This window comes from Rhamphochromis sp. 'chilingali', assembly GCF_963969265.1.
Source record: "Rhamphochromis sp. 'chilingali' genome assembly, chromosome: 11".
Classification (NCBI taxonomy): Eukaryota; Metazoa; Chordata; class Actinopteri; order Cichliformes; family Cichlidae; genus Rhamphochromis; species Rhamphochromis sp. 'chilingali'.
This window is the reverse complement of record NC_137938.1, coordinates 37,681,616-37,708,748: the sequence shown is the minus strand read 5'-3', so window position 1 is coordinate 37,708,748 and position 27,133 is coordinate 37,681,616. Positions and strand designations below refer to the sequence as shown.

Sequence of the window (27,133 nt, the reverse complement as noted above, 5' to 3'; positions counted from 1 at the left end):
AAAGGACCAGGAGGCGGGCGCTGGGTGAGGGCGGAGCTTGTGCGCCTGTGCAGTTGTCTTGGCTTCTTTCCACATTTGATCAGTTTCATGTTTTTATCATCTCTGTAAATATGAAACATAAATATGTAAAGATGATTATTATGTAAATATTATAGGTACAGTAACAATGAGCGTCCTGTTGCTGCGGCTTTGAAGACGTGACACTAGTTCAAAATTAACGTTGAAGGTTGGCGTTTAAACTGAAAGCAGCAGCTGCTGACGTCATCATGCTTTTGGACTGGATCTCCTGCGACCTGCAGGCGGAGCTTTAGCTGGTCCTGCAGCTGCTTTTGTTTATTTCATTAAACTTTAAGTGATCTTGTGAGCTGAACTCCTGTTAGCAACATTAATCCTTTTGAAAGAATGTTTCCTGCTGTGGTTAAAGGATCAGTGATGGTTTTATTGAAGTCGTGTCCTCATGTCTACACCAACAGTGTGAGACAAGTCAGACAGTAGAGAGCAGAAAACCCTTGAATCCATGTCTGAGGTCATATAGTGCATATAAAAGATCATAACGGGACAGTGAGGGAAACAAAGCCAAACATGAAAACATGGGAAAGCAGAGTGACGGGTGGTGCAGAAAACTGGTGGTGAAAAGAACAACTGGTGGAATTAAAGCCCCCTGTGCAGCAAAACAAAGATTTCAAAATAAAACAGGAAGTGGTGCTGTGAGTGTGTTTGTTGTTTCAGGTTTCCAGAAGCCTTTGAGACGTTCAGCAGCTTCAGGAAGTTTTTCCCGCTGGTTTCCTCCTACTGCTTCTGCTCAGACAGCCGAGGCCGAGAGCTGGAGAACACAGGTACACACACACAAACTAACAAAATGTATTTATTCATCAAGAAAATCTTCATCAGACAGAATCATCAGGTCCGTAAGGATGATGATGATAACAGCGGTGACTGTGATGAAGGTGTGCTCTTTCTGCCCAGGTGTGGAGCTCCTCCTGTCTGAGGTGTACGACTCGGCGTTCTCTGGTCTTCGCTCCGGTCACTCCTTCTCTCAAACCAACATCTACCGAGTCCTGCAGAGGAGGATGCTGGGAGTCCGCCTCGCCCTCACCGGACACTTCAGATGTAAAATTATTTAGAAAAACGTCTCCTGCTGGTTCAATCTTTTCAAACTGAGTTATGGCTGCTGTACGGTGGAGACCCTGGTCAAAGCTGGTTGGGTTAGCTAGATTGGTTTGGACTGTGATTTAGTTTAAAGTAGTTTTATTGTAGGTTAACTGTGACGTGTCCAACTGTGTAAGTCAGGCGAGTGTTTCATGTTGTTGTGGAGGTCAGGCCATTGTTGCACCTGGACAAACACCTTGCTGCGATATCAGAGCTTTCCTCCTCCACTGGCAGTGTTGGAGGTAGAATGGAACAGCTTCATGGAAAGTTTGCTGTTCGTGCATCATCTCGTTTTAAAAAGTGTAGAAGGAGGTGACGGCTGGATCAGATAACACTGGTCTAAACACGCATGTGACCTCCACCCATCCTGCTCTCTGTCTCAGGCCCATCTCCCTGTGAGGAGGAGCGGCGAGCAGCGATGGAGGCGAACAGCGTATTCATCCCATCCTGTGAGAGCGGAGGAGCCTTCGCCTCCAAACAGTGCCAGCAGGGGGGGCAGTGCTGGTGCGTTGACCCTGCGGGGAGAGAGCTTCCTGGGACTCGGCAGCACGGAGACTCCCTGACCTGCAGTGAGTGTTTGAGCTCTGTGTCCAAATTTTTCTTACACTTCTTCTCATTTGTCTCAGTTTCTGCATCTGTCTTCAGAGCTCCTGATGCCTTATCTCGTTTATCTTTTCTCCTCCTCCAGGTTCAGGTCCAGCCGACTGCCGCTCTCAGCGCCGTCTGGCTCTGTCCCGTCTCTTCTCTGGTCCCGTTGAGCCTCCTTTTCAGGCCTCCTCTGGTAGCCCTCCAGCCTCCTGTCTCTCCCTCCTCCAGCCTCTCAGGGACCTCCTCCCAGTGGACTCTGACCCCACCTCTTTTCTGTCTCAGCTGGTCGAAGTCCTGCATGGCCTGTTCCCCTCTGTGGGCGGGGCTCTGCAGGCTCTGACTCGCTCCTCCCCCCGGCGCTTCCAGGAGAATCTGTTCGGAGGGAAGTTCCTGAAAAACGCAGCAGCTTTCAACTTCAATGGGGCGGTGGGATCTCGGGGAGCTCTCAGTCTGGACCCGCCGTCCTCTCAGAGCCTCGCTGTCCGCCTGCAGCGGAACCAGGACCTGGTCCAATCTGTCAGCAGAGCCCTGGAGGACCCCGCCTTCCTCTCCACCCTCCAGCAGACGCTGACGGGTCTCAGCAGCTCTCAGTCTGCCTCCGTGGAACAGGTGACGTTTTTACGCTGCCGTGCATTTGTGACACACACCTGAACATCCTGCCTGGTTCTGCTTTTAAAGAGAAGCTGGAACAACATCAGCGTCTAACCTGCCGATCCAGTTCATCCCATCATCTTCTGGTGACTCGTGCGCATCTAGTTTTTCTCCATCATCACTTAAAAATGTTGATATTTTCCAGGTCCTCACTCCTCTGCTGCGCTCCTGCTCCACGGATGATGACGATGACCTGGCGGCCATCTTTGTTCCCAGCTGCACACAGAGCGGTGCTTTCCAGGAGGTCCAGTGTCAGGGTGCAGAGTGTTGGTGTGTTGACCCTCAGGGGCGGGAGGTGAAGGGGTCTCGGACCGTCACTCGACGACCTCGCTGTCCGTCCCCCTGTGAGAGAGCGCGGGCGGCGGCCCTCGAGGTGAGATCGAACATGGCGGCCAGTGCTGAAATCCACATCCCGGCGTGCTCGCGGGATGGAGACTTCCTGCCGCTGCAGTGCGTCGGCTCACGATGCTTCTGCGTGGACACTGAGGGGAAGACAATGACTGTCGGGCCAGCAGGGGGCGCTGTCACCTGTAAGACTCAGAAATATTTCAGCTCAGAGATATTTGTATTTTTTATGTTGGAATAAAAAAACAGGAAGAAAAATAAATCTTTTTAAAGTGCAAGAAGAAGCGTAAAAGCAGCAGGCGATCATTAAACACTCGCTCATCATCAGATTGAATTCTGAGCAGCTGCTGTGCACGGACGCTCTAACCACGGACTCGCATTTTCCTCCAGCAGTGCTTCAAGAGTTTTACCTTGAAAAAACTCAGATTGCAGCAGTTCTAAACTATAAGTAGTTCTTCTGTAAAGATCCGGTTTTGTGTTGTTTTGAGTTTTTTGTATTTTATACTTTGTGTTCACAAAGTTACAGGATGCTCTGTTGTTTCGTTTCAGGTCCAGAGAGAAAAGCAGAGACGCTTCGATCCTCTGCAGGTCAGATCGAACCTGACGCCTGAGTCCAATCAGACCCAAAGTTCAGCCTCAATTTTGGGACATTAAACATAAACTGTTTCATTCATTTATGTGACAAATTGTTTTTGTGCTTAATGAACTTTGTCTTTCACGTGAATTTTCTTTCTTTCTTTCTTGGATTGTTTAAATTTCCTGACTCACAGTCAGGCGGTTAGTTATTTTAACTCGGCGCTTCATCTCTCTCGCTGTCGTCTGACTGAAGGACATGTCTGTCGATACGTTTGTTGCAAATCAGGCAAAAAGAACAAAGAATGTTTTAAAAAATAAATAGAAAACAGTGAAAAAATACAGAAATACAAAAGTATTTATAAACGATAAATGTTCTATAAATGAAAACAAAGATAAATAAAAGTAAATGTCAGCTTATGTCGCACTAAAGTGATAAAAAGTCATTTTTAGGTCATGTGACATACATTTATTTGATGAGTTATGATTTTGGCAGTTTTTGTCCTCCACCGTCTGGACGAGTCTGTTGTGGTCTCTGCAGGTCGGTGCTCGCAGGCGTCGGCCGAGGTCGAGACCTTCAGACAAGAAGTGAAGAGCATCGTCTCGCTCTCTAACTCCTCCCACATCCCTCTGGGATATGGATTCCTACTGGCCGAAGGTCTGCGTCTGACCCGTGAGGAACTCCAGATCAGCCAATCAGAGGAGGAACTGCAAGTTTCTGAGACGCTACTGAGGCGCCCCAGAGCTGCTCTGCGATTGGCTGCTTTCTCCAGTGAGTCACAGACTTTCAAAAGGATTTAAATCAATATATAAAAATACTTTTATTGTGGAATAAAAATGTAGTTACGGTCGTGCTTCCTGTAGTCCCAGGAACTGTTCTCAAGGCACTAAAACAACAAAACAAAAGAAAAATTCTAACTGGACCTGAACCATGTTCAGGTTTTTAACCCTGGAGCCGACCCCATTGGTTCTCCAGGGTTAAACGAGAGTCACACAAGTCAAAGGAGCTTGCAAAGAAAAGCGTCTGGACTTCTTTAAGTTGCTTGAAGACGTTTCACCTCTCATCCGAGAAGCTTCTTCAGTTCTAAGGTCAAATGGTGGAGAGTCCCAGATATAAACCTAGTGGGAGTGACCCCCCACAGAGGGACAAAAGGACCCCTGATGATCCTCTAATTGCCTGAGCCAAGGTGTGAAACTGGGTGTGGGTCACAATCAGCCAGAGTTTCGGGTCACACCGAGAGTCACACAAGCACAATTTTAAAAAAGGCCTCAAAGGATCCAGATGAACAAAATGACAAAGAGCTGAAAGACAGAGAAAACGTTCCTCGAGCACATTTTCCTTAATTATCTGAATAAACAAAGAGGCGTGTCCCGCCTTCGTGTCGTCGCACTGACGCTGGTCTTCTTCCTGCTCAGCTGTTCAGATGCTGCTGCCTCGTCAGCGCCGCTCGTACCAGCCGTTTACTCCTCAGTGTGACGCCGACGGACGCTGGCTGCTCACGCAGTGTTACCACAGCACAGGTCTGTCTCTCTGACACACACACACACACACGAACACACGAACACTTTTTTACAGAATAAATGTGTTTTTCAGGTCAGTGTTGGTGTGTCGATGAAGACGGACAGTACATCTCAGATTCTCTGACCAGCCGCTCGCTCAGCCTGCCCAAATGTAACACACACACACACACACACACACACACACACACACACACACACACACACACACACACAAACACACACACACACACACACACACACACAAAGTTCACTTATCCACCTCAGTCTTTGTTGCAATCATAACCTTTGTGTGTTTGTTTCCCTGCAGGTTTGACTCGCTGTCAGAGAGCAAAGGCTCGCTCCCTGCTCTCCGGTTGGATGAAAGGCTCTGACATCACCATCTCCTCACCTTACCACCCAACCTGTGAGCAGGTATTAGCCCACAAACATGCATACACCCTTTTCCCAGCAAGCTGACAGGGATTAAACTTTGTCACATCTGTCTCAGCAACTGTGAGATTCTGATGAGAACAACAGAGCTACTGCAGGTGGGGCGTAAAGACCAGTGAAACCACTGAAACCACTGAAACCACTGAATATGACTTTTGTAGAGAAACAAACCAAGAAAAATACTTTCTGGTTGGATTCCAGCCGGAGACTCAAATCCTCGTTGGGGTGTTGTCAGGAAGGGCGTCCGGTGAAAACAAAATCAAAGATGCGGAGCTGACGTCTGTGGCAGGAGAGCAGCTGAAAGTAGCTTTCAGTGTTTTCCAACCTTCAGCTGCTCAAACTGCCTTTACTTAGATAAAGTTGGATTTCATCTGAGGGCTCTTACTCTTATCTGAAAACACATTTTTATTTACCGGCTTTTAATACAGCATGAGAGTTAATTGTTAATTCATATTTGGTGTTATTTTATTAGGTATGTTGTATTCTTGTGCAGCACTTTGGTCAACGCTCCTGTTGTGATTAAATGTGCTATATAAATAAATAAGCTCTAACTGTAACCATCTAAACTCTGTGTGTGTGTGTGTGTGTGTGTGTGTGTGTGTGTGTGTGTGTGTGTGTGTGTGTGTGCATGTTTGTTTCAGGACGGTCGTTTCTCGGTGCTGCAGACAGGGGGCGCTGCAGGCTGGTGTGTGAACCCTCTGACTGGAGGGACGATACAAACGGCAACACCAAACGCAACAGGACAGCTGACATGTACACACACACACACACACACACACTCCTCTTAGTGATGCATTCACTGTCTTGTTTAACGCTGCAAACTGTGTGGTGCGTTCAGGTCCCAGCTGGTGTCAGCTACAAGGACTCCAGTGTCGCCCTGATGGCTCCTTCGCTCCTCTTCAGTGTGATGTCACTTCCTGCTGGTGTGTCTCCAAGAATGGACAAGAAGTGGGCGGGACGAGAACATCTCGACAGACAGGCCGCACGCCATCATGTGACCGTAAGAACTAGCTAAGCTCTGTGGCGGGATGGTGCATTTCCTTCCTGTGTCAGTTTGTGTTGATGAACCTCACTCGCAGCTCATCAGCGCCCTCTGGGTGAATTGTTACTATCACAGTAACCGTAGGATCAACAAGAAGTGGCTTGGCTCTGATGGTATATGCCTTCTCCAGGTCCTCTGTGCCCCGCCCCCATCATTACCCATGGTGCGCTGGTGTGCCGCCCACCAGCTGATGGACGCCAGAGCTGTGACCTTGCTTGTTACCATGGCTACCAGAACTCACTTGCTATCAGCAGTTTCCTGTGTGAGACTGCGAGTCGGAGATGGGATGGAGACCAGAAGCCGCTGAGCGGAGCCTGTCAAAGTGAGACGCCTGACCTCTGACCCCCTTGAAGGGCTACACTGCTTTTAAGCAAACCCGTTTTCTATTTTGCTCCTTTTAAAATCAACCTTTATTCTGTTGTTCAGTCTCTCGGCCTCCGCAGTCCGTGTCCTCCACGCAGCTCTGGGTGTTGCCCTCGGCCTGCTCTCAGATCAGCCGGTTACAGTCTCTGCTGTTCAACACAGTGACCAGCAGGGGGCTCTGTTCTGCACAGGTGACCTTACCTGCACCATGCCTTCTTTTCCTAATACTGACTGTTTACAGTCTGTATATTCATTTTCTCTAGTGTTGGTGATGCAGAATGCAGGTCTCATTGTGTGTGTGTGTGTGTGTGTGTGTGTGTGTGTGTGTGTGTGTGTGTGTGTGTGTGTGTGTGTGTGTGTGTGTAGCTTCCCTCATCAGGCCGCGCTGTGTCGCTATGTGACGACTCCTCGGTGACTGTGACTCTGCAGTGTGACGGTGACGACTCGCTGAGGTTGATGGTGAGATGGAGCGCTGCTCTCTATGACCTCCCGACCTCTGACCTCCCAGACCTCCATGACGTTGGTGAGCAGACCATAGACTGTATACAAAAGATGGCCATAACCACTGTGACCCATTTGTTTTTGGACTTTCACATGATTTCACTGTTTTTTTTAGCGCAGAGGTCAAACTCATATTCTTTTCAACCCTGACGTTTACATTTAATAGCCAATCAGGAGACAGTTGGGAGGAGCTTAAACAGCTCATTTCAAATCGAGGACGATGCAAAGCTGCTCTAGTTGAGCCCAAGAATAAAAGCATGTAAATAAGACGGAGACATCCACTGGAAACTTTTTAGCTCATCGAGTATTTAAATTTCAATTCAACGACCTGTTGACCTGTTACGACCTTTGATGGCATCACAGGGTCTAAAGTTTAGCACAATGAGTGAAATCGTTTAAATGGCTACAAATTTGGTTTTATTCTAGAAAACTTTTTTCTCATAAAATTACATTTTGAGTTTATTTTTATTATTGCAGGTGTCTTCCTGAATGAATCCAGACTTCTGGAGGGACTTCAGGGAATTCTGCGCTCCGTGTTGTCATCAGAGCCCAAACTGGTTTCTGTGACTACACCGAGCTTCGGCTGTTCCCGTGGTTACCATCTGGACAGCGACAGCGAGGGCTGTGGTGAGTCTCTGTTCAGCTCAGACATCCAGACTCTGGACCGCAGAGTGTTTCAGAGTGTGGGATCTCCTTCACTCAAACTTTGGTGCCCATAGTTTGAGCCACGTTTGATCCTTGTGGCTTATATCAGAATAAAATCAGGTGTGTCTTCACCTGGAGCTCGGTAAGAGGTGTGCCCCCCCCCCCCGTCTCTGCAGTCGTCTGTTTGTCCCGTAACTCAGTCTAGTTTCTCTGTTTCCAGTCGTTTGTCCTGCTGGCAGTTTCTCCCAGGAGGGTGTGTGTCATCTGTGTCTTCAGGGGACCTATCAGGACGAAGAGGGGCGGGACTTCTGCAACAGGTGTCCCACAGGGTCGTCACCTGCTGGAGCATCATCTGTCAAGGAATGTGAGTGTTTTTAAACCAGGATTCATTTATTACGTGACTGAAACCAAACCGGGAGATTTCGTGTTTTAGGCGAAAGTTTAAACTACATCATGAAGCCACTTCCTGTTAATGTGTTTATTATATTCATGTTTCATTCTATCTTCCTCAGATGGCTCGAAATATTTCTGTCATTTTATTCTAAAAGTATTGAAAACTGCATGTTTTACAAACTCGTTAAAGATCTCTGATCTATAATCAGTCTGACCATCAAACCTTAATAGAGAGACGCGTGAGTGTCGAACACTTTGTGTTTGTGTATGCGTGCATCAGGTGTGACCGAGTGCCAGAGGCGGGGCCTGCGGTGTTCGCAGCGAGGTGACTTCCTGCCAGCGCAGCCGGATGTCCTCGCGGGCAGGTGGAGGTGCTTCAACAGCGAGGGGGTGGAGCTCGAGTGGAGCAGCAGTGACAAGGTTCTGACTGATGACGAGTGCTCAGGTGAAGATGTAGCAGCCAATCAGAGAGCAGCTGTTCACAAGTTTGTTTTTGAGCGTTCTCTTTAGTGTGTGTGTGTGTGTGTGTGTGTGTGTGTGTTGCGTGTTGCAGTCCTCAGCAGGTTTCAAGCTGTTCCCACATCAGACCTGATTGTTGGAGCTGCAGATGCTGAAGTGCTGCAGACGATGACCTCTGACCTCCCTGCCTGTGTCCGGGGTAATGCACGTGTCTCTTATTTTCCTGCTCTGGATCCAGCCCCAGCGATCTGACCTGTAACTCTGGAGGATTTTTGGTTTGTGGTGTAAAAACTCATCAACACTGCTGCTGTTTCTCTCACAGCGTGTGCAGCACAGCCTTCCTGCCACCATGTGGCGCTGTTCAACAGCCAGACTCAGTGTGAACTGTACAGCACACACAGCTTGAACACACACTGCAACACCTCCCAGCAGGTACACACCTACACACACCTGCACACACACATAAACACACATCCTTAGAAATAACAGATTTACATAAATAAACACAAATTTTTTTTAGTCCAGAGGTTTTCTGGGTAATGCTCAGGCTGAGCTGTTTGATTCGCTAAGCTGCTATCTGAGAGTGAGGGGCGGAGCTTCAGATCTGCTGGTCATCAGGAAGAAAGGTACTGCTATCATCAGAGCCATGTGAGGTGTGCTGCAGCTGTGTGTACCTGTGTGCTCAGTCTGGTGTGTGTGCTTCAGGTGCAGAGTTTTCCTCGCAGCAGCAGCAGCAGCACAGTTTTGTGAGGATGAGGATGATGAAGGCGGTCTCAGGTGTGTTCAGGACTCAGGTGTTCTCCTCCAGGCGGACCTCTCTTTCCGACGCTCATCGTTTCTGTCAGGACGGCTGCAGCCGCGACACCTGCTGCGACGGATTCATCCTCAACCAGAACAGCCTGGAGGGAGGTATGTTACCATGGAGACCATGGAGACACGGACAGGTGATAGCTGATGAATGAGAGCGCCTCGTGTCGTCTTCTCTCTGTCAGGGTCCCTACTCTGTGGCTGGTTGAGAGCTCCATCAGTGCTGACGTGCGGGGACCGGGACTGGGATGTGATTGGTCAGGGAGCAGCCAAACGCACTTGCGGGGCGGGGCTTACCTACAACGAGCAGCAGCGCAGCTTCGTGTTTGACTTTGGAGGACAGGAGTTCACCATCAGTAAGAAAAATCAAGTCACGGCTAAAATCCGTCACTCATAAAACAGGTAACCACGCGACTAAAGCACTTCCTGTTTCCTCCTTCCAGCTGATTCTGCTCTGCCAGCTGACAGCAAGAACAGGAAGGACTATCAGGCCTCCATCATCAGCTTCCAAGCCATCTACCTGAACACTGGTACCTGTTAGAGGACATATTTTAGTACTTCATGACAAATGCATACAGAGACCTATGATCAGCTGTCTCTCCAGCTCTGCTGTCGGGTGTCTGATAGAGAGGCGGTCCTCATTCTGTGAGCTGGGTGAACCACAGGCCACAGCAGATCTCCAGAGCAGGACTGCCGATAAACCAGCTGCAGGATGAGCTCCTCTCTGAGGAAGCAGAGCTGCTGTGGGAGAAACTGGCTACAATTACACCAGAATAATTATTTACACCTGCAAGAAAAAAAGACCAGACTGGCAGTACTGAACGAGTTGAGCAAAGTTTGAGTTACGTGACTGTTTGGTTTCACTTAACGCGCCTTATAATCCTTTGACGTCGACACTGTTGTGTTTGTCGTCTTCTGCTAGCAAAGATTTATGTAAATTTGACAAGCTGGGTGGATTCTGTACTGTACAGGAGACACGGCACGAGACTGATTGAAAATGGTCTACAGCCAATCAGGACGCAAAACACAATGTGCTGTGAAAAAAAAAAAAAACGTGCAAAATTGCACCAAAAAAAATCTGTGAAACAGTGAAGCTGTGAAAAGTGCCCACTATGTATATACATATGTATTTATACTGAAACAGCATTGATGGCTGAATAAACTTAAACAAGCTCAAGAGCGCCCCCTATGGAACAGGTAGACCAGATATTAGAAATGATTATCAGTTCTCAGATCAAAAAGGACCACCACAAAGAGCTATCCAGTAATGAAACCATGAGACAGGAAGGGACAACTCAAGTTTCAAAATAAAACTGAGGCGACTGTCACTTACTGTTATTCTCTCAGAAAGACTCAAAAATGTGCTAAAATAATTCATTTAAGTCACTCGCTGACGACACTGTTTGTCTCAGTTCTGCTTGTTTGTTGTTGTGATGCAGCTTCGGCCGACGGCGGTTCTGGTTCTTCTTCGTGTGCTGCAGCTGAGCTCAGCCCTCCTCTGGACGGTTTGTACAAACAGAGCAAAAGTCTGAAGTTTCTGTTGGATGGTTGGCGACGTGTCACCGATGCTTTTATGGGCTCTGTTTGTGTTGCAGCTTCAGTTCAGCTGAAGTTTGCGTCTCTGTCTGAGGACGACGTTCTCGTGGATCCTCAGAGGAAGCTCCCCGCTCTCTCCTTCTGGCTCAACAAGAACAACTACAACTCCCAGCAGGCACAGCTCTGGTGTCTCACGCGTATGTGAAGCTGTCTTCTCGTCCTGAATACAAAAATGGAGATTCTGGTTTTCTGGGTTCTGCTTGTTGTAAAAGTCCAATTGACCAATAATGTAGCAGCTTCAGTTCTCTGCATGTGGAGGTCATTAGCCATGCTGTTTATACGCTGGAACCCCTGAAAAATGCTCGGACGGGTTAGTGCCTGTGTCGGGACAGCTGCCTCAGTCTTTCAGGTCACGCTGGCATCACGTCGGCGGTTTCCTCCATCAGTCCTGAGACGCTGTGTGGTTTCAGGTTGTGACGAGGAGCCGCAGTGCTCGGTTGCTGACCTCAGAGATGCTGACTCGGCAGGTTTCTTCAGCTGCTCGTTGTATCCGGACAGCAGAGTTTGTGGAGCTTACGATAAACCTCTGAGACGACCCTGCAGCCCCCTGCTGGACAGAGCACCCAACAACACCTACAGCAAGAAGGGTAAAGAGGGGAGCTCAGAGAGTCACTGTCATGACTTCATAGCTGCTCCTGCTGTTTTTAAACACTGTGTGTGTGTGTGTGTGTGTGTGTGTGTGTGTGTGTGTGTGTGTGTGTGTGTGTGTGTGTGTGTGTGTGTGTGTGTGTGTGTGTGTGTGTGTGTGTGTGTGTGCATTTAGTCGCTCTGTCTGGACCAGTGAAGAGCTTCTATGAGAGGGTTTCCTTCAAGAAGATGGTTTCTTACTCTGTACGCAGCCGAGTCAGCCTGGGAGAAAACACACCGCTGTCTGAGGGGTAACCCACACACGCACACACACAACAAAATGTGTTTGGTCTCGTGTTGAAAGGTTTCAGAAAATACTTTAAATAGTAAAACCTCAGTGTGTTGGATCTGCTGCAGGTTCACGGAGTGCGAGCGCCGTTGCGACGAGGATCCCTGCTGCCGTGGCGTCGGCTTTGTCGGTGACACCAAATCCAGAGGTATCCATAAAGCTGTATGAGCGTTGTTTTTTAATCTTCATACTTTATAACGGTAACTCTTCTGGTTGCAACATGACTTACAGCTTAAGCCGTCTGTGACCTCAGTAAACTGAATATAACACGATGAGCATCCAGTAAATTATTCACCTCAGTGGAGTCAGACCCACTCTGTGCACAACGTCGGCAAAGAGCAGGCAAAATGAGGGACATCAACGCTGGTGTGTGTGTGTGTGTGTGTGTGTGTGTGTGTGTGTGTGTGTGTGTGTGTGTGTGTGTGTGTGTGTGTGTGTGTGTGTGTGTGTGTGTGTCTGTGTGTGCAGGAGGCTCTGATGTGGTGTGTTTAGCTCTGATTAGTCTCGGGGTTCAGACCTGCAGCGAAGACGACGTGACGACCTGGAGGACTCAGGACTGCAGACCATCAGCAGTGAAGACCACACCGGACCCCTTTGGCTGGTACCAGAAACCCGGTACTGAAAACACACACACACACACACACACACACACACACACACACACACACACACACACACACACACACTTTAAGGCAGCAGGCCTTCAGTTTATCTGAACATGAGGCTGAAGGAGGCGAAGCTCTGTGTGAATAAAGGCTGTGTTCTGCTTTGCAGTGAATCAGTGGAGTCCGTCTCCTGCTCTCTGTCCTCCGTTCAGCCTGCCACCGACCAAAACCAACAGTAAGACTCCACCCACATGCAGATACTCGCAGTAATACTGTCAAAAGTACTTAAAGTACTGCCATTACTTCTTTTATCGCTCACCCCTGAGTATTTTTCACAGTTTCGCTGGACGACTGGAGTCTCCTCGCCGACTCTTCAGTCCTCGTCGACCCGTCTCTCTCTACCTATGATGTCATCCACGTGAGCCGTGATGTCGCCGATGACAGAGATATGACCAGGGACTGGTGTCTCCATGGTAACCATATGTGGGGGTTTTTAACTACTCTTTGGTGTACCTCACTGTCAGATCCTGACTCTGCTCTGCTTCCCATCAGCCTGCCAGGAGGCGGAGTCTTGTGCAGCTGTGTCACTCAGTGAGGCGGAGTCCGCCACGCGCTGCGTTCTGTACCCTGACACAATAGTCTGTGGCCTAAGCTCCGCCCCTGAATCCCCCGCCTCGTCTTCCTGTCGACTGGTCGTGAGAGAGCCCGCCCCCCAGGTGTACCTGAGACGCGGTGTTTTCTCAGAGCTGTCACAGACGTCCGTTTCTATCCCGGGCCAGGGGGTGCTGCAAGGCGTCGCCGTGGAAACAGCACTGGCATCAGACAGGAGGACAGTCGTTCAGTTCCTCGGAGTCCCGTACGCTCGTCCTCCAATAGGATCGCTCCGCTTTGAAGCAGCTCAGCCGGCTGAGTGGATGGGAACCTGGGACGCCACCAAACCACGGTAACTACCCGTGTGACCACAAACGCCTGTCCTACAGCACGTGGTCACCCAAGGCACCCACAACCAGGATATAGTGAAAAACAGCGGCCTCACCTGTACAGGAAGTGGCATTGTCCATCGGCAGATTCCAGATATGAATTAACCCGATCAATGATCATCTTTATCTCTTCACCCGTCAGCCCCAGCTGCATCCAGCCTGGTGACGTAGCCTCTGCAGCCTCCAGTGAGGACTGTCTCTACCTCAACATCTTCACTCCTGCTGACCTGGTGAAAACTCAGCGCACTCGTTATTTCATTTATTCATGTTTAATTTTCTTTGATCACATTTTTTCTGTTGTTTGCTGTTAAACCAGAGGGGGCGTGTTCCAGTCCTGGTTTTCTTCTTCAACCCTTCAGCCAATGAGAACCCAGGACTGTTGGATGGCTCCATCCTCGCTGCTATGGGTAATATCGTCGTGGTAACAGCAAGTTACCGGACGGCGGCGCTGGGATTCCTGAGCACAGGTGACTTAAAAACAAAGAAAGAGAGAAAAACGTACACGCTAAATGACTCACCTGGCCTCCTGTCCACCCCTTTCTCCAGGTGAGTCTGGTCTCCATGGTAACTACGGCCTCTCGGACCAGGAGGCAGCGCTGCGCTGGGTCAAAGACCACATCTGGCTGATGGGCGGAGACAACAGCAGAGTGACGGTGGGGGCGGAGCGTGGTGGTGCTGACATCACCAGCCTTCACCTCCTGTCTTCGTCTCGTCCTCTGTTCCAGAGGATGATGCTGATGGTGAGACCTCGAGTCGTCCTTCCTTCCTCCAGACAGCAGGCGGAGACTAACAGTTGTTTTATCAGCAGTGGAGCAGATGCTCTGAAGAGGAACGATGACCACGAGCCAACCTCAAAGTTCTTCATCGCTTTTATCTCCTCCTGCAGGGCGGGTCAGCGTTTTCTCCATCACTGGTTCAGACTCCGTCCACCTCCAGACGTCAGGCCCTCGATCTGGCCAAGGAGCTCGGCTGTGTGACCTCTGACCTCGCGGCCTGCCTCAGAGCGTCATCTGTCCACACGCTCAACGCCGCTCAGACAAAGGTAGACGTCCCGGACAGTTTGCGCTGGTGCAAGTCCTCGTGTCACGTGTCTCACCTGCGCTGTGTTCGCCCCGCAGCTGTTGGCGGTCAGCGGGCCGTTTCAGTCCTGGTCTCCGGTCCGTCAGTCCGTCTCTCGGTCGTCCTTCCACAGAGTGGACCTGCTGCTGGGAACATCAGAGCACGATGGTCTGATCAGCCGTGCTCGCAAGATAAAGGTCAGAGGTCACGCTTAAACTACCTGTAAATCTACTCAAGAGGTTCAGTTTAAGAAAGTAACGGCGGCATAATTTTCATCAGGACTTTGAGTCTCTGCAGGGCAGAGCTGACAGCAAGACGGCGTTTTACGAGGCTCTGAGCCGCTCGCTGGGCGGAGCCACGGGAAATGAGCTGCTGAAGGAGGCGGCGGCGTGGTTCTACTCGCTGGATCACAGTCCCTCAGCTGCTGGATACAACCTGTTCTCCAGAGCGCTCAACAACGCCACCAGGTCAGAACCGACACGCACACACACACACACACACTGTTGTCGTGTTTCTGGTGAACGCTTTCATGTGTTTGCTTTGCAGAGACCTGTTCATCATCTGTCCCACGCTCCAGATGGCGAGGCACTGGGCGGAGAACAGAGCTAGCGTCTTCCTGTACCACCAACCGGCCTCCAGCGCTCACGACAGGTGCGCATTTCTACCTCAACGCTAAACATCAATGTTCCTCCGTCGCCTCTAACACAGAACATACTTGAAAGGAGGGCGGAGTTGTACAGATAAACCCTGGATGTCACTTCCTGGACCATCCGTTCCTCACAGCAGACCTCACCCAGCGTTATGATGGTGACCTACACTGTCTGCATCAGAGGGGCTGTTGGGTGTAAAAGGCTCTCCTGTGTGTGTCTGCAGGGCCGACGTGTACCTTCCTCTGGATGTTCAGCTCGCCTTCGGGACACCTCATCATCCAATGAGCTCTCAGCGCTTCGCCTCCTCTGATCGGCGCCTCTCTCTTGCCATGATGACCTACGTCTCCAGCTTCATACGGAGCGGGTGAGGCTAACGCTCGAACCTCCGAGTCCTGCGTCTGGAGCCGATTTATTCATTTTTTTTTTTGCTCTCAGGAACCCAAACCCATCCCGATCGTGGGCGGAGTCAGTTCTGCCCCGCTGGCAGCCAGTGCTGTCCTCAGAGGCTCCGCCCACCTACCTGGAGCTAAGCACTAACCTCCATCATCAGCGGGGTTTGAGTCAGAGCTCCTGCTCCTTCTGGACCCAACTGGCACCCAAACTGACGAGTCTGACAGGTGACAGAGATTTCTACTGGTTTCTACTGGTTTCACCTGTGCCCTCAGTTTGCTCCTCTGCTGTCTCACCTGAGGTCCTTTCGCCTCGTTCAGCGATCTGTTCGATTCAAATCTTCCTGTTTCCTGTTAAATCTACTTTTCTTCACCTTTACAGAGTTTATCGGATTATCATTGTAAACTTTGACTCACAGCTCAGAGCAGTGACGCAGCAGAGAGTAAGGGAAACCGGCTTTCTGACTTTTCTTTTTCCTTTGGTTTCCAGGTGCATCGGGGGCGGAGCCTGTTCAGCCTGCACTGACCCCTGAACCCCCAGTGGCTGCTCCATCCAGCCAACCCCAGACTGAGAAAGATGCCTACAGCTAAACTAATGACATCATCACCCGCTTAGGGGACTTCACAGTTTCATCTCCCATAATTCACTTTGATTCAGATGGTTGCTGTTGATCAGTTTTGCTCATAATCATTAATAAAAAGCATCTCAAACTCTCAGCTGTGCTTCTCGTTTGATCAGGGTTCAGTGTTGAGTTGAGTTCAGTCATCCAGCTTTGTTCAGTGTGAGGTTTGTTAACTCAGGCTTTCTGCCTCCGGTAAAAAGGGGCTTGCATGGCTAAAGTAGCATGAAAGTCCAATCATGTGTCAGACATCTGTGGAACGGGTGCCAGAGATTAATGCAGAAAAACCCATAAATAAGTCATTTATCCCCTGCAGATATTAGCATATGTTTATGTTCTAGCATATTTGAGCACATCATAACTCATTCGTCTGCTTCGTTGCGCACCCCTGTGAGGCCAATGACTTCCTGTGTAAGACGAGTGTGTGCTGTGTTTACCTGTGGATAATCAGCCAATCACAGTCAGCTGCTCTGCGGCTCCACCCTGTTCACCTCACCTGAATCAGGCAGCAACATGAGACATGGACACTTAGTGCAGCTTTGTTTCAAAGAACAAAGATTTTGTGACTGCGTCACAATTTTCAGGCAGTATGTCAAAAAGGGAACGACCTGCATTCTTTCTCACAGCCAGCAGGGGGCGACTCCTCTGGTTGTTTAAAGATGTTTGATTGTGAATCTGTGAAAACGACTGCATTTCTCACCAACCTTTGACCTCAGTTGACGCTTTGCTGCTGTCTTTACGCCCTCGGTGTTACTAAAACTGCATGAATGTTATTTTGCACCTCGTGGTCTCGTTTGGAGTGAAGCTGCGCGCGTGATGATGCATGTAGACATTTTAAGACTTCACTGTGGGGTTTCACAAATTAAATCCTGACTTGACGGTGGCCACAGCCATCTTTAATATACAGTCTACAGTTAAATCAGCTTTCAGTTTGTACTGATTTAGTTTAATACTGTAATACTAGTTACAGTATTAAACTAGTAGTTACAGATACAGAAGCAAGTCTAAAGAGGAACACGGGCGCACTGCACCACATTTACCTCAAAGCTTTAGTAACTTTATTTTTCATGAGACTTATTGGTTATACTAACTAAATGACACTAATATTTAAAAAATCTAAAAATAAAAAGCTTGTTTTCTTTGTAGGCAGGGAAAATATTCCTGGGGGAATGAAACGGTAAGCATCTGACCCGACGCTGTTAGCCGCAGGTCTGCAACCAAACAACTGCACATGATTTTCTTGAGTGTTTCTTACAGATTTTTACTCCCTGAAACCAGAAAAATATTTTTAAAATCCTCGTCAGGATTTCTCGCAGGTTTCTAGTTTAATTAAGCGTACAGTTTCCCTTTTTAAACTGAAATCTGTGTTCAGAAACAAAGATTTTTTTCATTGCTGTTGTGCTTTATTAAATGGAAACTCTTCACGTTTGCAGAAAACCCTGTACGTGATGGAGGGACATGGAGATTCTTTGGATTCGGCGCCCTAAAAAACACCAAATTTACCAAAAAGATCCCACGCAGCTGCAAAATGTTGTTGCAGAGCTGTGACACCATCATGTCTGCTTTCTGCAGCATTAAACATTTCATCCAAGCACGGCACACACCTCAGCTCACACACACACACACTTCATCGATGGACTCACAGCTAGCTGAAGCATTAATGTCCACTCGTTTTTCTTACGGTGGAAAAATGGAAACACGTTTGAATGTCAACATTTCTTCTGAGTTATTGTTCGAAGCACTGAAATGTTGTCTTCCACCTTAAGCTTGAAAAGTGAAGTGAAATTGCTCCTTGACTAAAAAAACAAACACGTCCTCATAAATGTACCAGTTTTGTGTGATGCATCAATCGCAGCTACACACAAAACAGCAACAATGTTCCAACGTTTGTTAACTTCAGTGAAACTGGAAAATGTCCTTTATTGAACAGTTTGTGATGTATAAATGCAAACAGACGACTCGGCTGCTCTTCGTCCAGCTAACCTCCCGTCTGTGAGGGGAACACCCCGCTCAGTGCGGCCACGCATGCCCGAAGCATCGACTCAGCCAGCCGGTGAAACCTGGCAACCTTCAGTCTGTGTCGAGCGACAGTTTCTCCTAAACCGACTGTTTTAATCAGAAGGTAAAAATTCATAGAAAGTAAACAAAGATGAGTTGAAAGATAAACAGAAGCGTTTTTCCACATGCTTTGACACAAATCTGAAAAACTGTGGCACAAACACACTTCTGTACAATCTACACTTAACGGGCTGCTGACGCTGGTGAGTGTGCGATTATTTCCATATTGATCTACGACGTTATGGATCCATCCCTAAAGCTGCAGCGCTCCGTGTCGGCACACTCGGATCAGAGATTCCTCGTTGGGTTTGTTTTTATCTCTCGGGTTTAAACAGCTGCACAAACAGGCAAATAAGAATGAAACAGGAAACTGAGCTGCGACCACAGAGTGGAGCTCTGCTGTTGCTGAAACCCAAAGGCATGTTGGGAGGCGGAGGAACGCAGCCCCTCCCCCCTCTCTCTCCCCCACCTGTGTGCAGGTGAGGCGGGTGTATAAAGGAGTCTTTCTCTGGATGGAAACAGACTCCGGCGGCCGCTCACACTGAGATCTTTGTCACAAACTTTCGGATTTCCTGCAGAAAGATGGAGAAACTGCTCGCGCTCTGCTTGGCTCTCAGCCTCACCGCCTCAGGTTGGAAAACTACACCTAAACTACACCTTTTTAGATCTTCTGTTTTACTCTTTTCTGTTCCGTCTCAGACTCGAAACAAAATAGAAATCGAGCATCAGAGGAACACAAACATGTTAAACAATGGAAACTAAAGCTGTCAAAGATATAAAAGAGAAAGAATAGTCCTTTAGTTTAGCGACGGTCTGCAGCTGAGCTCACTCGGTCTGATTGTTTCCATCATTTATTAACCTGCTGATTGATAAACTGTCCAGAAATAGTTACATTCAGATTTCTAAGGTTTTCTTTTGTGTGTGAGTCTCAGCCTCGAACCCTGAGATTCACCTTGCTCATGTTTCAGTGCAGCACAGAGCGCCTTTCTATGGTCTGTTGTCTTCATCATTTACTTCATCGTTAGTATTTTAACCTCAAAAATCAGCAAACCTCAGCATGTGAGAGATGCATCAGATATTTTGGGAGGCTTCACGTGTGGTGGTGAAGCCTCGTCAGGAGGAAAGATGCTACAGACTCGATCTCTGTTTTATTTGGTGTTTAACAGCTGTTAGTGTGAAAGAAGTGATCTGACAGAAGCAACACAGGATGTTATTTTGCAACAGTCGGTGAGACAGATATTTTTCGCTTTACCTTGTGGGAAGATCTATCTAAAACTTCTAAAGTTCATCATCCTCCATGATCACGTTTTCCCTATAATTGCAGCATGATTTCATGTTGTTTTATTCATTAAAACTAGTGATTGTTTACTGAGCTCACAGGTGAGGTGAGCAGAGTGAAATGAAGGCAGTGGAGTAGCATACACGGCACTTTGCAGCCTCATTAAACTCCCACATCGATACCTTTGATTCCTGCCTCGGTCACAGTCATCATAAGATTGACTGAGTTTATTTAAAACTGTTCTTGTTCCATTAGTGGCCTCTGGAACAGACTCAACCAACACAACACCAACCCTCAGCACCTCTTCTAACAACGCAACAACATCTGCTGGACTCAACACCACCAGTCCATCTGTTCCCAGCGCCACCAACACCACCAGTACATCTGTTCCCAGCGCCACCAACACCACCAGTACATCTGTTCCCAGTGCCACCAACACCACCGCAGTGACGACGAACCCGACAACCGCCTCTCTGAATGTCACGACCCCGCACAACAGCTCTTCAGCAAACAACACAACCTCTACAACCGCTTCGCCCGGTAACGGCACCAACACCAATTCCTCCACGACATCCCCCCCTTCCACAGAGAGCAACGGAACGGCCACAAACCAGTCGACCACAACTCCGAGCACATCCACGAGTACGACCCAGAGCACAGCGGCGTCTGCAGCCGGCAGCAGTGCGGGGGTTCCTGGGTGGGGCATAGCTCTGCTGGTCCTGGCGGCTGTGGTTCTGCTGCTGCTGCTCCTGCTGCTGATCGGACTGGTGAGTGCACACATTTCACCTTCACTCCAGGAAGTCAAATCACATCTTTATAGACACCCCACAATCCATCTCAGCAAATATGGAGACCAACACACTGCCTCTGGTTCGCGGTGCGTTCAGGGACTGCGCCACATTCGGTAACCGCTGCGTTGCCACTGCCAGGGTTTCAAATAGCAGCATTTTATCAAAGCTGCATCTCACAGACACACCCGAAGCATCCTCCGCATCATGTTTCTGGCCTCATTAGGTCAGGGCATCATCACAATTTGAATTCAGTCAATTCAGTCGTTCAACATTTATTTTCGTAAACTACGAATCAAGTGTTTCCTTTACAGAGGTGCACTTTGGTCCTGCAATCCCAAACACAACACAAGCCCAAAAGGTTGACTCTGTTCACCTGGACGTTTTCAGTGGGAGAAACCTTTCGTCACTCATCCAGGCGACTCCTTCCCCAATATTATAAACTGTACATTTGCACAATGACTGAAACTGGCAGCCCTGCATGAACAATGTGCTGGGAGGTCAGTTCCTTGATCATTAATATGAAAATCCTCATGACCACTGATCAATGGTCATGAGAACCACAGAGTTGGGAAATGGCGGCAATCACAACCCAACTTTTCACAAAGGGTACCCACGGTCACAACACTGCTGCCTCACAGTGGCTGCTCCAAGACGTCGGCCTGTACAAACTTTAAGTATTGTTGAAATAATATTTTTTACACTCTAACAGAAATCGATCAGCAGTAAAGTTTGCATCTCATCTTTTCAGACAGAATCTGGACGTTTCGTGTATCCATGACACCCGACTTATTATTTCCATTTGATCTACTGCCACTGTCACATTTACCATCATAAATGCCATTATAGTTCATTGTTAGGTGGTTGCCAGGCAACATGCCAGCATTAAAATGTCATATATCATAACATTAAAGTTAAATTAGACGTTAATGTTACGAAATTCAAATAAAATGTTTCTCTAATGTTTTCTATCTGAAGAATTGCTAAATAAATGTAATGTTATCCTGTTGGTCGGTGGTTGCTGGGCAACATGGTGACATTGTTGTAATTAGAGCACAAATTGAACAATCTGTGCAGTGTATCAGATCCTCGGGCCCGAGACCAAACCAGTTATTACCTTACATGCTTCTAGCAGGTCTTTGGACTTCTCCGCTTTCTTTCCGTCTAGTTTTAAATATCCTCTTTGTCTTCAGAGTTACTGCAGTCAGCTCAGGGTTGCCTTTTTTTAACCACAAAGAAATCAACACAAATTTGCTGAGCTTTCATCCCAGTAATCAAAGCGTGTCTGAAAGGTGCGGGTGACATCTGCAGCCTGCTGCGGTCTCAGCACATTCTTCCTCCAGAGTAACGTGCTCGTTATTTGAGTCCTGCATGTTCTTCAGGACTTGCTGCTTAATTCAATCATTGCTCACCCTGTAGATTTTTATCAGCACCAACTTTACATTTTAGCTTTACATCCTGATTGTTTTGCTGACTGAGAAATCTGAGGCAGCAGAAAAAAGAAAGAAAAGAAAAAAAGGCAAATGCCCCCGAGGTTTGAGCGATTATAAGAAACACCACACTTCTGACTCATGGACGAGGACTACAGGACTTTTATTCTTCGCTGCCAGAGCAATGATCAGCAGTGAAACGCGACACCGGCATTTAGCGTTTGCCCCGGAGCTGGACCAAAGTCAGAGCGTTTTCCATTAGGGGATAAAATACTGACTCAGAGTTCACTGAATTCACACAAATCTGAGACTGAAACAGCCACTCCCCATAGTGGCAGCAGAAATGCTTCTTTATTACTGAGGAAAACTTCAGATTCTGTGCATTTATGTGGCAACAACAATAACAAACACTGATCGGAGCACATGATTGGCACGAGCGCCCTCAGCAGACAGTCTAAGTTTCTGTCTGATGGCCATGTATATTTGCACGCAGCAAACATATGTCGTGTTTAATAAGCTTCCTCCTTTCATCATCACTGTGGATTTTAAACATTCAGACTGAGTCAGGCTAATTGTTTTGTCTCTCCAGCTGGTGTGGTGCTGCTGCTACAGGGGGCGCTCCCAAGGCTTCAGTCCCTACGACCACCTGAACAGCAGAGACGACATCCCTCTCTACACCACTCACGGGCGCTTTGAAGCCACCAATGGGAGACAATACGTAAGTCCAAACGTACAAATATTTGAAGGGTTCACGTAAAATTAATCATGTGCTCACAAAGAGGGCCACAGTAACCTCTCGGAAGTCCTCAGAGGCCACCCGCCTGTTTGCCCCTGATGCTCGTGAGGACATGTCACACTGTGTCCTCACATTGGATATTTGTCACTGGTTTTTCGTAGGCCAGCTCAGAAGTTAGCATCATCCTGGATCCCTGAGCAAAGACCCGACAGGCTCATGCAGAAAATAATCTGTGTACAAGTTCCTCCACGTTCAGTGACATTAAACACATGAATGAACACATTTCATCACCATACATCAACATCTGTCATCATGTTACGTAAGGCCCAAAATGGCCTCCATACGAGGAAGTAGTAGCTCTAACATTGACCAGTAAGGAACCACCACACGCACACTGCAATGGGGTACGCAAGATTTATTTTTTCTTTCTCCTGGTCAAACTACTGGCTGAAGACACAACTCTGGCCAGGAATCCAAGGCCCAAAGCCACCGCGGTCAGGGTTCTTTCAGGGATCGTTTCCATTAAAATGTGCAAACTTCATCCTGGAATCTTCGAGGCTTCCCTGCTGCACCAGTGTCCTACTAAAAGACAACAACAACCCCCACTTCCTGTTTCCTCTCCCCTTCATAGAGAAGGGCTCCAGTCCTCCCCAATCAGCTGCTCCCTGTACTCAACTCCAAACAGCTGGCAGCTGGACTAGAGTAGAGTCTGCACTCCCACGTGGGTGTGGCCCACACCTCACACCAAACACAAAGAAACGCCAAAGCATGCAATTAATACAAAAAAAGTCTAAAGTAATGCCAACCCAAAAGCTTAGTGGGGATTCTCACCATGCTGTACTCCGTAACAATCACACCTCAGGGACACGTCACATGTTCCAACTTTAGGTCCCGGTATCTAAAGGTCTCTAACCTGTTAACTACAGACCTTATTTAGCACACAATGACCTGAGACAGCGGACACACATGTGACATCATCGATCGGCCCGTCCATCAGAGAGAGAAGGTGGAGTTATCGGCTCGTGCTACGCAGGCTATGTTAACCTGTAAACGTCTTCTCGAGCTGCTGGACAGATGTTAGGTTTAGGATATTAGCGATAGAGACATTTTTATGGAAGCCCGTTTCCGCCACTAAAAAAAAGGATCCATAACTCAAAATTTCGAGTTACTTTCTCGAAATTTCGACATATTAACTCAAAATTTCGATTTATTAACTCAAAATTTTGAGAAAAGCAACTCGAAATTTCGAGTTAGCGCTGCTAATCAGTAATCTACGTGAATGACGTCATTTCCTTGTTACCCGGAAGCTGAAGCCCTCAGCTACAAATGCTACAGCTAAGCTACCGGTAATACATCCAGTCGTGAATGCACAGATTGCTGAGTGTTTTCAGCCTGGCTTCAAATGATGAAATCCCCGTGTTATTAGCTGAATCACATGGTGTTACTATCAGCAAACGTACTCGCCAAAGCGCCAATTTGTTGGGATCCGTTTTTGAGTGCGCGCTCCTCTGCGCCATATGCTTCCGGGTAACAAGAAAGCGACCTCATTCACGTATATTTTTGATTGGCAGAGCTAACTCGAAATTTTGAGTTATATTTCTCGAAATGTCGAGTTATGGATACTAGCTTTTTTGTTTTTATTTAGTGGCGGAAACGGGCTTCCATACATTTTGTATCACGCACTAAACAGACTGACTCACTGCTGGCACCTCTAGTGGACGTTAGAGAAACTGCAGATTGTGGACTGGGATAGTCACAGTCAACTGAAGTTTAAACTGGAAATGTAAAAAATCCAGGTCGAACCTTCCCATAATTTAATAAAGTGACTATGACTGAAAGGAGTTGGACAAACAAGGGCTGAGTGAATATTGGTTTTAGTAAATATTTTAAAAACCCAGCCACTAAAATACTTTAGCTTTTGTTATCAGCGCTGGGTAAAGTGACGCCTTTTCATACGTCTGTAAATCATTCCTGCCGGTCACAGTTTACATTCTCCACCTTTTCCCTCTTTATGACCCCGATGACGGTGCAGGATTTATGACACTTATTGTCACTTTCCAAAATCAATAACTAAGATAATATTCACTGCTTCCGCCCACAGTTGTTGTGTTATTGGTGAATAAGTGAGGAACGAGTGCTGCTTAAATAATCTCGATGCTCATCCCGTCGTTCGTCTTTTCCAGGAGCAGACCGAGCGGCCGAGCTAGACGCCCACTCATCGAGGATCAGACCAACGCAACACGTTTACTTTGTATCTCTCAGTCTTTTTTACAAACATCTGTCATAATTACTGTTTTAATGTCATGAACATTAATTTATTCTCTGAACAAAAACTGTTGTTGTTGCTTTGCTGTTTTTTTTAAAGGTCTCAACAAAAAGCAGAAAATACAATTTTATTTAAAGGGAAACAAAACAGAAAAATCAGAAACGCAGTTGCACTGATCGGTGGATTTAGGCGCATTTATATTTTACTTTTGTTATCATATTTTTATTATGTTGTCACAATTATAACACAAATTTTACATGTATCTGATTTCCATTCCTTCCAGTCTGTCACATTTTGCAATCTTTAGAAAAATCTTCCATATTTACGTTCCTATTTGACCAGTATTACTTTGGCTTTGTTTCCTCTTACAAATCAAAATCATTTCACATTAGTTTTAATTCCTAAGTTGATGTTGTGACTATCGTTAGGCTAGATTACCTTTTATTTCTCTTCTTATTCTTTATCTTTTGTCATTTTTTGCGACAGGATGTACCCTCACTTGCCATTGCATTAGGTACACCAGTTAGGCTCATCCAAATATCTAATCAGCCAATCACATGGCTCCAACTCAGTGCGTTCACACATCTGGACATGCTCAAGCCAGGCTGAAGTGATTTAAGTGACTTTGGTCTGAGCATTTCAGAAAAAGGAGATGTGCTGGGATGTTGCCACACCACCATCTCCAAGTTCACAGAGAACGGTCCAAAAGCGAGAAAACAGCAGTGAGCAGCTGGGAGACACCGCCAGAGGTCCATGAGAATGGACACCTCTCAGCTGATAAAAGCAACAGTCTCTCCAGCGTCCACACGTCGAAGCTCGAAGCAGATGGGCTTCAGCAGCCCACACCGGGGGCCCCTTCTGTCAGCTAAGAACAGGAAACAGAAGCTACAGCTCACAAACACTCACCAAAAACAAAAACACTGATCTACCGAGTCCGTAGGATCAGAACTGGGTGTAAACAGCATGAACGCATGGATCCGCCCTGCCGTATTAACGGTTCACGCTGCCGGTGGTGTGATGGACTGGGGGATATTTTCTGGGCACACTTTGGGCCCCTTGGTACCGACCGAGCATCGTTTCAACTCCATGCCGACCCGAGTCTTGTCACTGACCGTGTCCAAACCTTTATGACCACATTCACCATCTTCTGATTGGCTGCTCGTGTCACACAGCTCAGATCGTCTCAAACTGGTTTCTTGAACATGACGATGAATTCACGGTGCCCAGATGACGTCCACAGTCACAGATCTCAGTCCCACTGAGCGCCTTTGAGATGTGGAGGAAGCTGTACGATGATGTCACATCGACATGGACCAAAATCTGGTTTCCAGGAACGTTTCCAGGTGTACCTAATGAAGTGGCTGCTGAGGTGCAGTTCCAGTGCATAAATACACTTTAAACATTTCATACATGTATTTTCCCTCCTTACTGTTGGAGAATTAATGTCTCACCTACTCAGCAGCCATTTAATTATATAATTATTGATATAAAAAGCTACAGAATACAAAACGTGGTTTTCTATACAAACACACTGTTGTGCCTGTAATTATATATGCTCCATGTTTTCACTGTTTCTATAGCTGCCAGTGACACTGACAGTTCACATGATATGAAGCTGTTTCCACTTGTGTCCCATGGTACTCTTCTTTTTACACCTAAATCAATTCTTCGTGTTATTTTTAAGACTATTGAGGGTTTTTGAAAAATGTTCGTGCTTCTTTTTCCCACTGTTTTTCTTTCCTGGTAATAACTTTGCTATTATTTGTACTTTTATTGCGTGTGTTGGTTTGGCAGCGGCTCCAATGTCCCACTTTTTTTGTTTGTTATGTTTGCAGCAGGACAATCGTGGCCTGAAAGCAAATCCTCATTGTTGCAGGTTTGATTCATCTTTTCAAACCAAAGTCTAAGTTTATTCTTTCCAACAAAGCAGCTCGGTCACAAAGACAGAAAGAGAATGCGGGCGTGGAGCGGGCGGAGCTGCGGAGGAATGTATGAACTTGGGAGCGTTTAGCAGGAGTGATAAAGCCGATATCAACATAAAGAGGCTGGGATGGGCTCTGAACTGAGTCAGCATCACAGCAACCGTTACCAGCAAAGAGAAACACGCTCACTCGTTTTAGGTTTCCATTTCTCTGGGCTTTTTTAAAATCTTTTATATTTTATCTGAATAAACAAATCTGCAAAAGTTTATTGTATCGTTGTTTGTCATCATGTGTATTTATCTTGTTACAAATTTGTCTTTGTTTAACTTTAACGCATCGTTTCCACAGCATCAATATCTTATATTCATCTAAA

At 47.3% G+C, this 27,133-nt stretch overlaps 2 protein-coding genes across 2 annotated transcripts in view; both read left to right on the top strand.

Annotated features, from left to right (window-relative positions):
- Positions 1 to 16,287, top strand: part of tg (thyroglobulin) — a 28,559-nt gene extending 12,272 nt beyond the window's left edge. The window contains exons 8-50 of the mRNA XM_080897653.1: positions 730 to 836; positions 967 to 1,110; positions 1,533 to 1,718; positions 1,838 to 2,346; positions 2,534 to 2,918; positions 3,283 to 3,321; positions 3,848 to 4,078; positions 4,723 to 4,827; positions 4,901 to 4,978; positions 5,135 to 5,238; positions 5,898 to 6,009; positions 6,095 to 6,256; positions 6,429 to 6,620; positions 6,725 to 6,852; positions 7,028 to 7,184; positions 7,640 to 7,789; positions 8,028 to 8,171; positions 8,481 to 8,645; positions 8,754 to 8,858; positions 8,982 to 9,091; positions 9,180 to 9,285; positions 9,365 to 9,568; positions 9,652 to 9,822; positions 9,910 to 9,996; positions 10,906 to 10,971; positions 11,062 to 11,199; positions 11,473 to 11,649; positions 11,826 to 11,940; positions 12,047 to 12,126; positions 12,447 to 12,593; positions 12,753 to 12,818; positions 12,922 to 13,056; positions 13,136 to 13,526; positions 13,706 to 13,793; positions 13,880 to 14,030; positions 14,110 to 14,303; positions 14,450 to 14,605; positions 14,682 to 14,819; positions 14,902 to 15,089; positions 15,169 to 15,273; positions 15,496 to 15,636; positions 15,708 to 15,889; positions 16,152 to 16,287. Of these exons, the coding sequence (XP_080753779.1) occupies positions 730 to 836; positions 967 to 1,110; positions 1,533 to 1,718; positions 1,838 to 2,346; positions 2,534 to 2,918; positions 3,283 to 3,321; positions 3,848 to 4,078; positions 4,723 to 4,827; positions 4,901 to 4,978; positions 5,135 to 5,238; positions 5,898 to 6,009; positions 6,095 to 6,256; positions 6,429 to 6,620; positions 6,725 to 6,852; positions 7,028 to 7,184; positions 7,640 to 7,789; positions 8,028 to 8,171; positions 8,481 to 8,645; positions 8,754 to 8,858; positions 8,982 to 9,091; positions 9,180 to 9,285; positions 9,365 to 9,568; positions 9,652 to 9,822; positions 9,910 to 9,996; positions 10,906 to 10,971; positions 11,062 to 11,199; positions 11,473 to 11,649; positions 11,826 to 11,940; positions 12,047 to 12,126; positions 12,447 to 12,593; positions 12,753 to 12,818; positions 12,922 to 13,056; positions 13,136 to 13,526; positions 13,706 to 13,793; positions 13,880 to 14,030; positions 14,110 to 14,303; positions 14,450 to 14,605; positions 14,682 to 14,819; positions 14,902 to 15,089; positions 15,169 to 15,273; positions 15,496 to 15,636; positions 15,708 to 15,889; positions 16,152 to 16,252 (6,640 nt within the window). The 3' untranslated portion in view covers positions 16,253 to 16,287. The remainder of the gene's footprint in view (positions 1 to 729; positions 837 to 966; positions 1,111 to 1,532; positions 1,719 to 1,837; positions 2,347 to 2,533; positions 2,919 to 3,282; positions 3,322 to 3,847; positions 4,079 to 4,722; positions 4,828 to 4,900; positions 4,979 to 5,134; positions 5,239 to 5,897; positions 6,010 to 6,094; positions 6,257 to 6,428; positions 6,621 to 6,724; positions 6,853 to 7,027; positions 7,185 to 7,639; positions 7,790 to 8,027; positions 8,172 to 8,480; positions 8,646 to 8,753; positions 8,859 to 8,981; positions 9,092 to 9,179; positions 9,286 to 9,364; positions 9,569 to 9,651; positions 9,823 to 9,909; positions 9,997 to 10,905; positions 10,972 to 11,061; positions 11,200 to 11,472; positions 11,650 to 11,825; positions 11,941 to 12,046; positions 12,127 to 12,446; positions 12,594 to 12,752; positions 12,819 to 12,921; positions 13,057 to 13,135; positions 13,527 to 13,705; positions 13,794 to 13,879; positions 14,031 to 14,109; positions 14,304 to 14,449; positions 14,606 to 14,681; positions 14,820 to 14,901; positions 15,090 to 15,168; positions 15,274 to 15,495; positions 15,637 to 15,707; positions 15,890 to 16,151) is intronic.
- Positions 16,288 to 18,831: 2,544 nt separating this feature from the next.
- On the top strand, positions 18,832 to 27,026 carry LOC308405800 (uncharacterized protein). The gene is made up of 4 exons (XM_080896545.1): positions 18,832 to 18,970; positions 19,874 to 20,385; positions 22,426 to 22,554; positions 24,756 to 27,026. The coding sequence occupies exons 1-4, from the start codon at positions 18,922 to 18,924 to the stop codon at positions 24,777 to 24,779; spliced, it is 714 nt and encodes a 237-aa protein (XP_080752671.1). The 5' UTR covers positions 18,832 to 18,921; the 3' UTR covers positions 24,780 to 27,026.
- Positions 27,027 to 27,133: the final 107 nt, after the last annotated feature.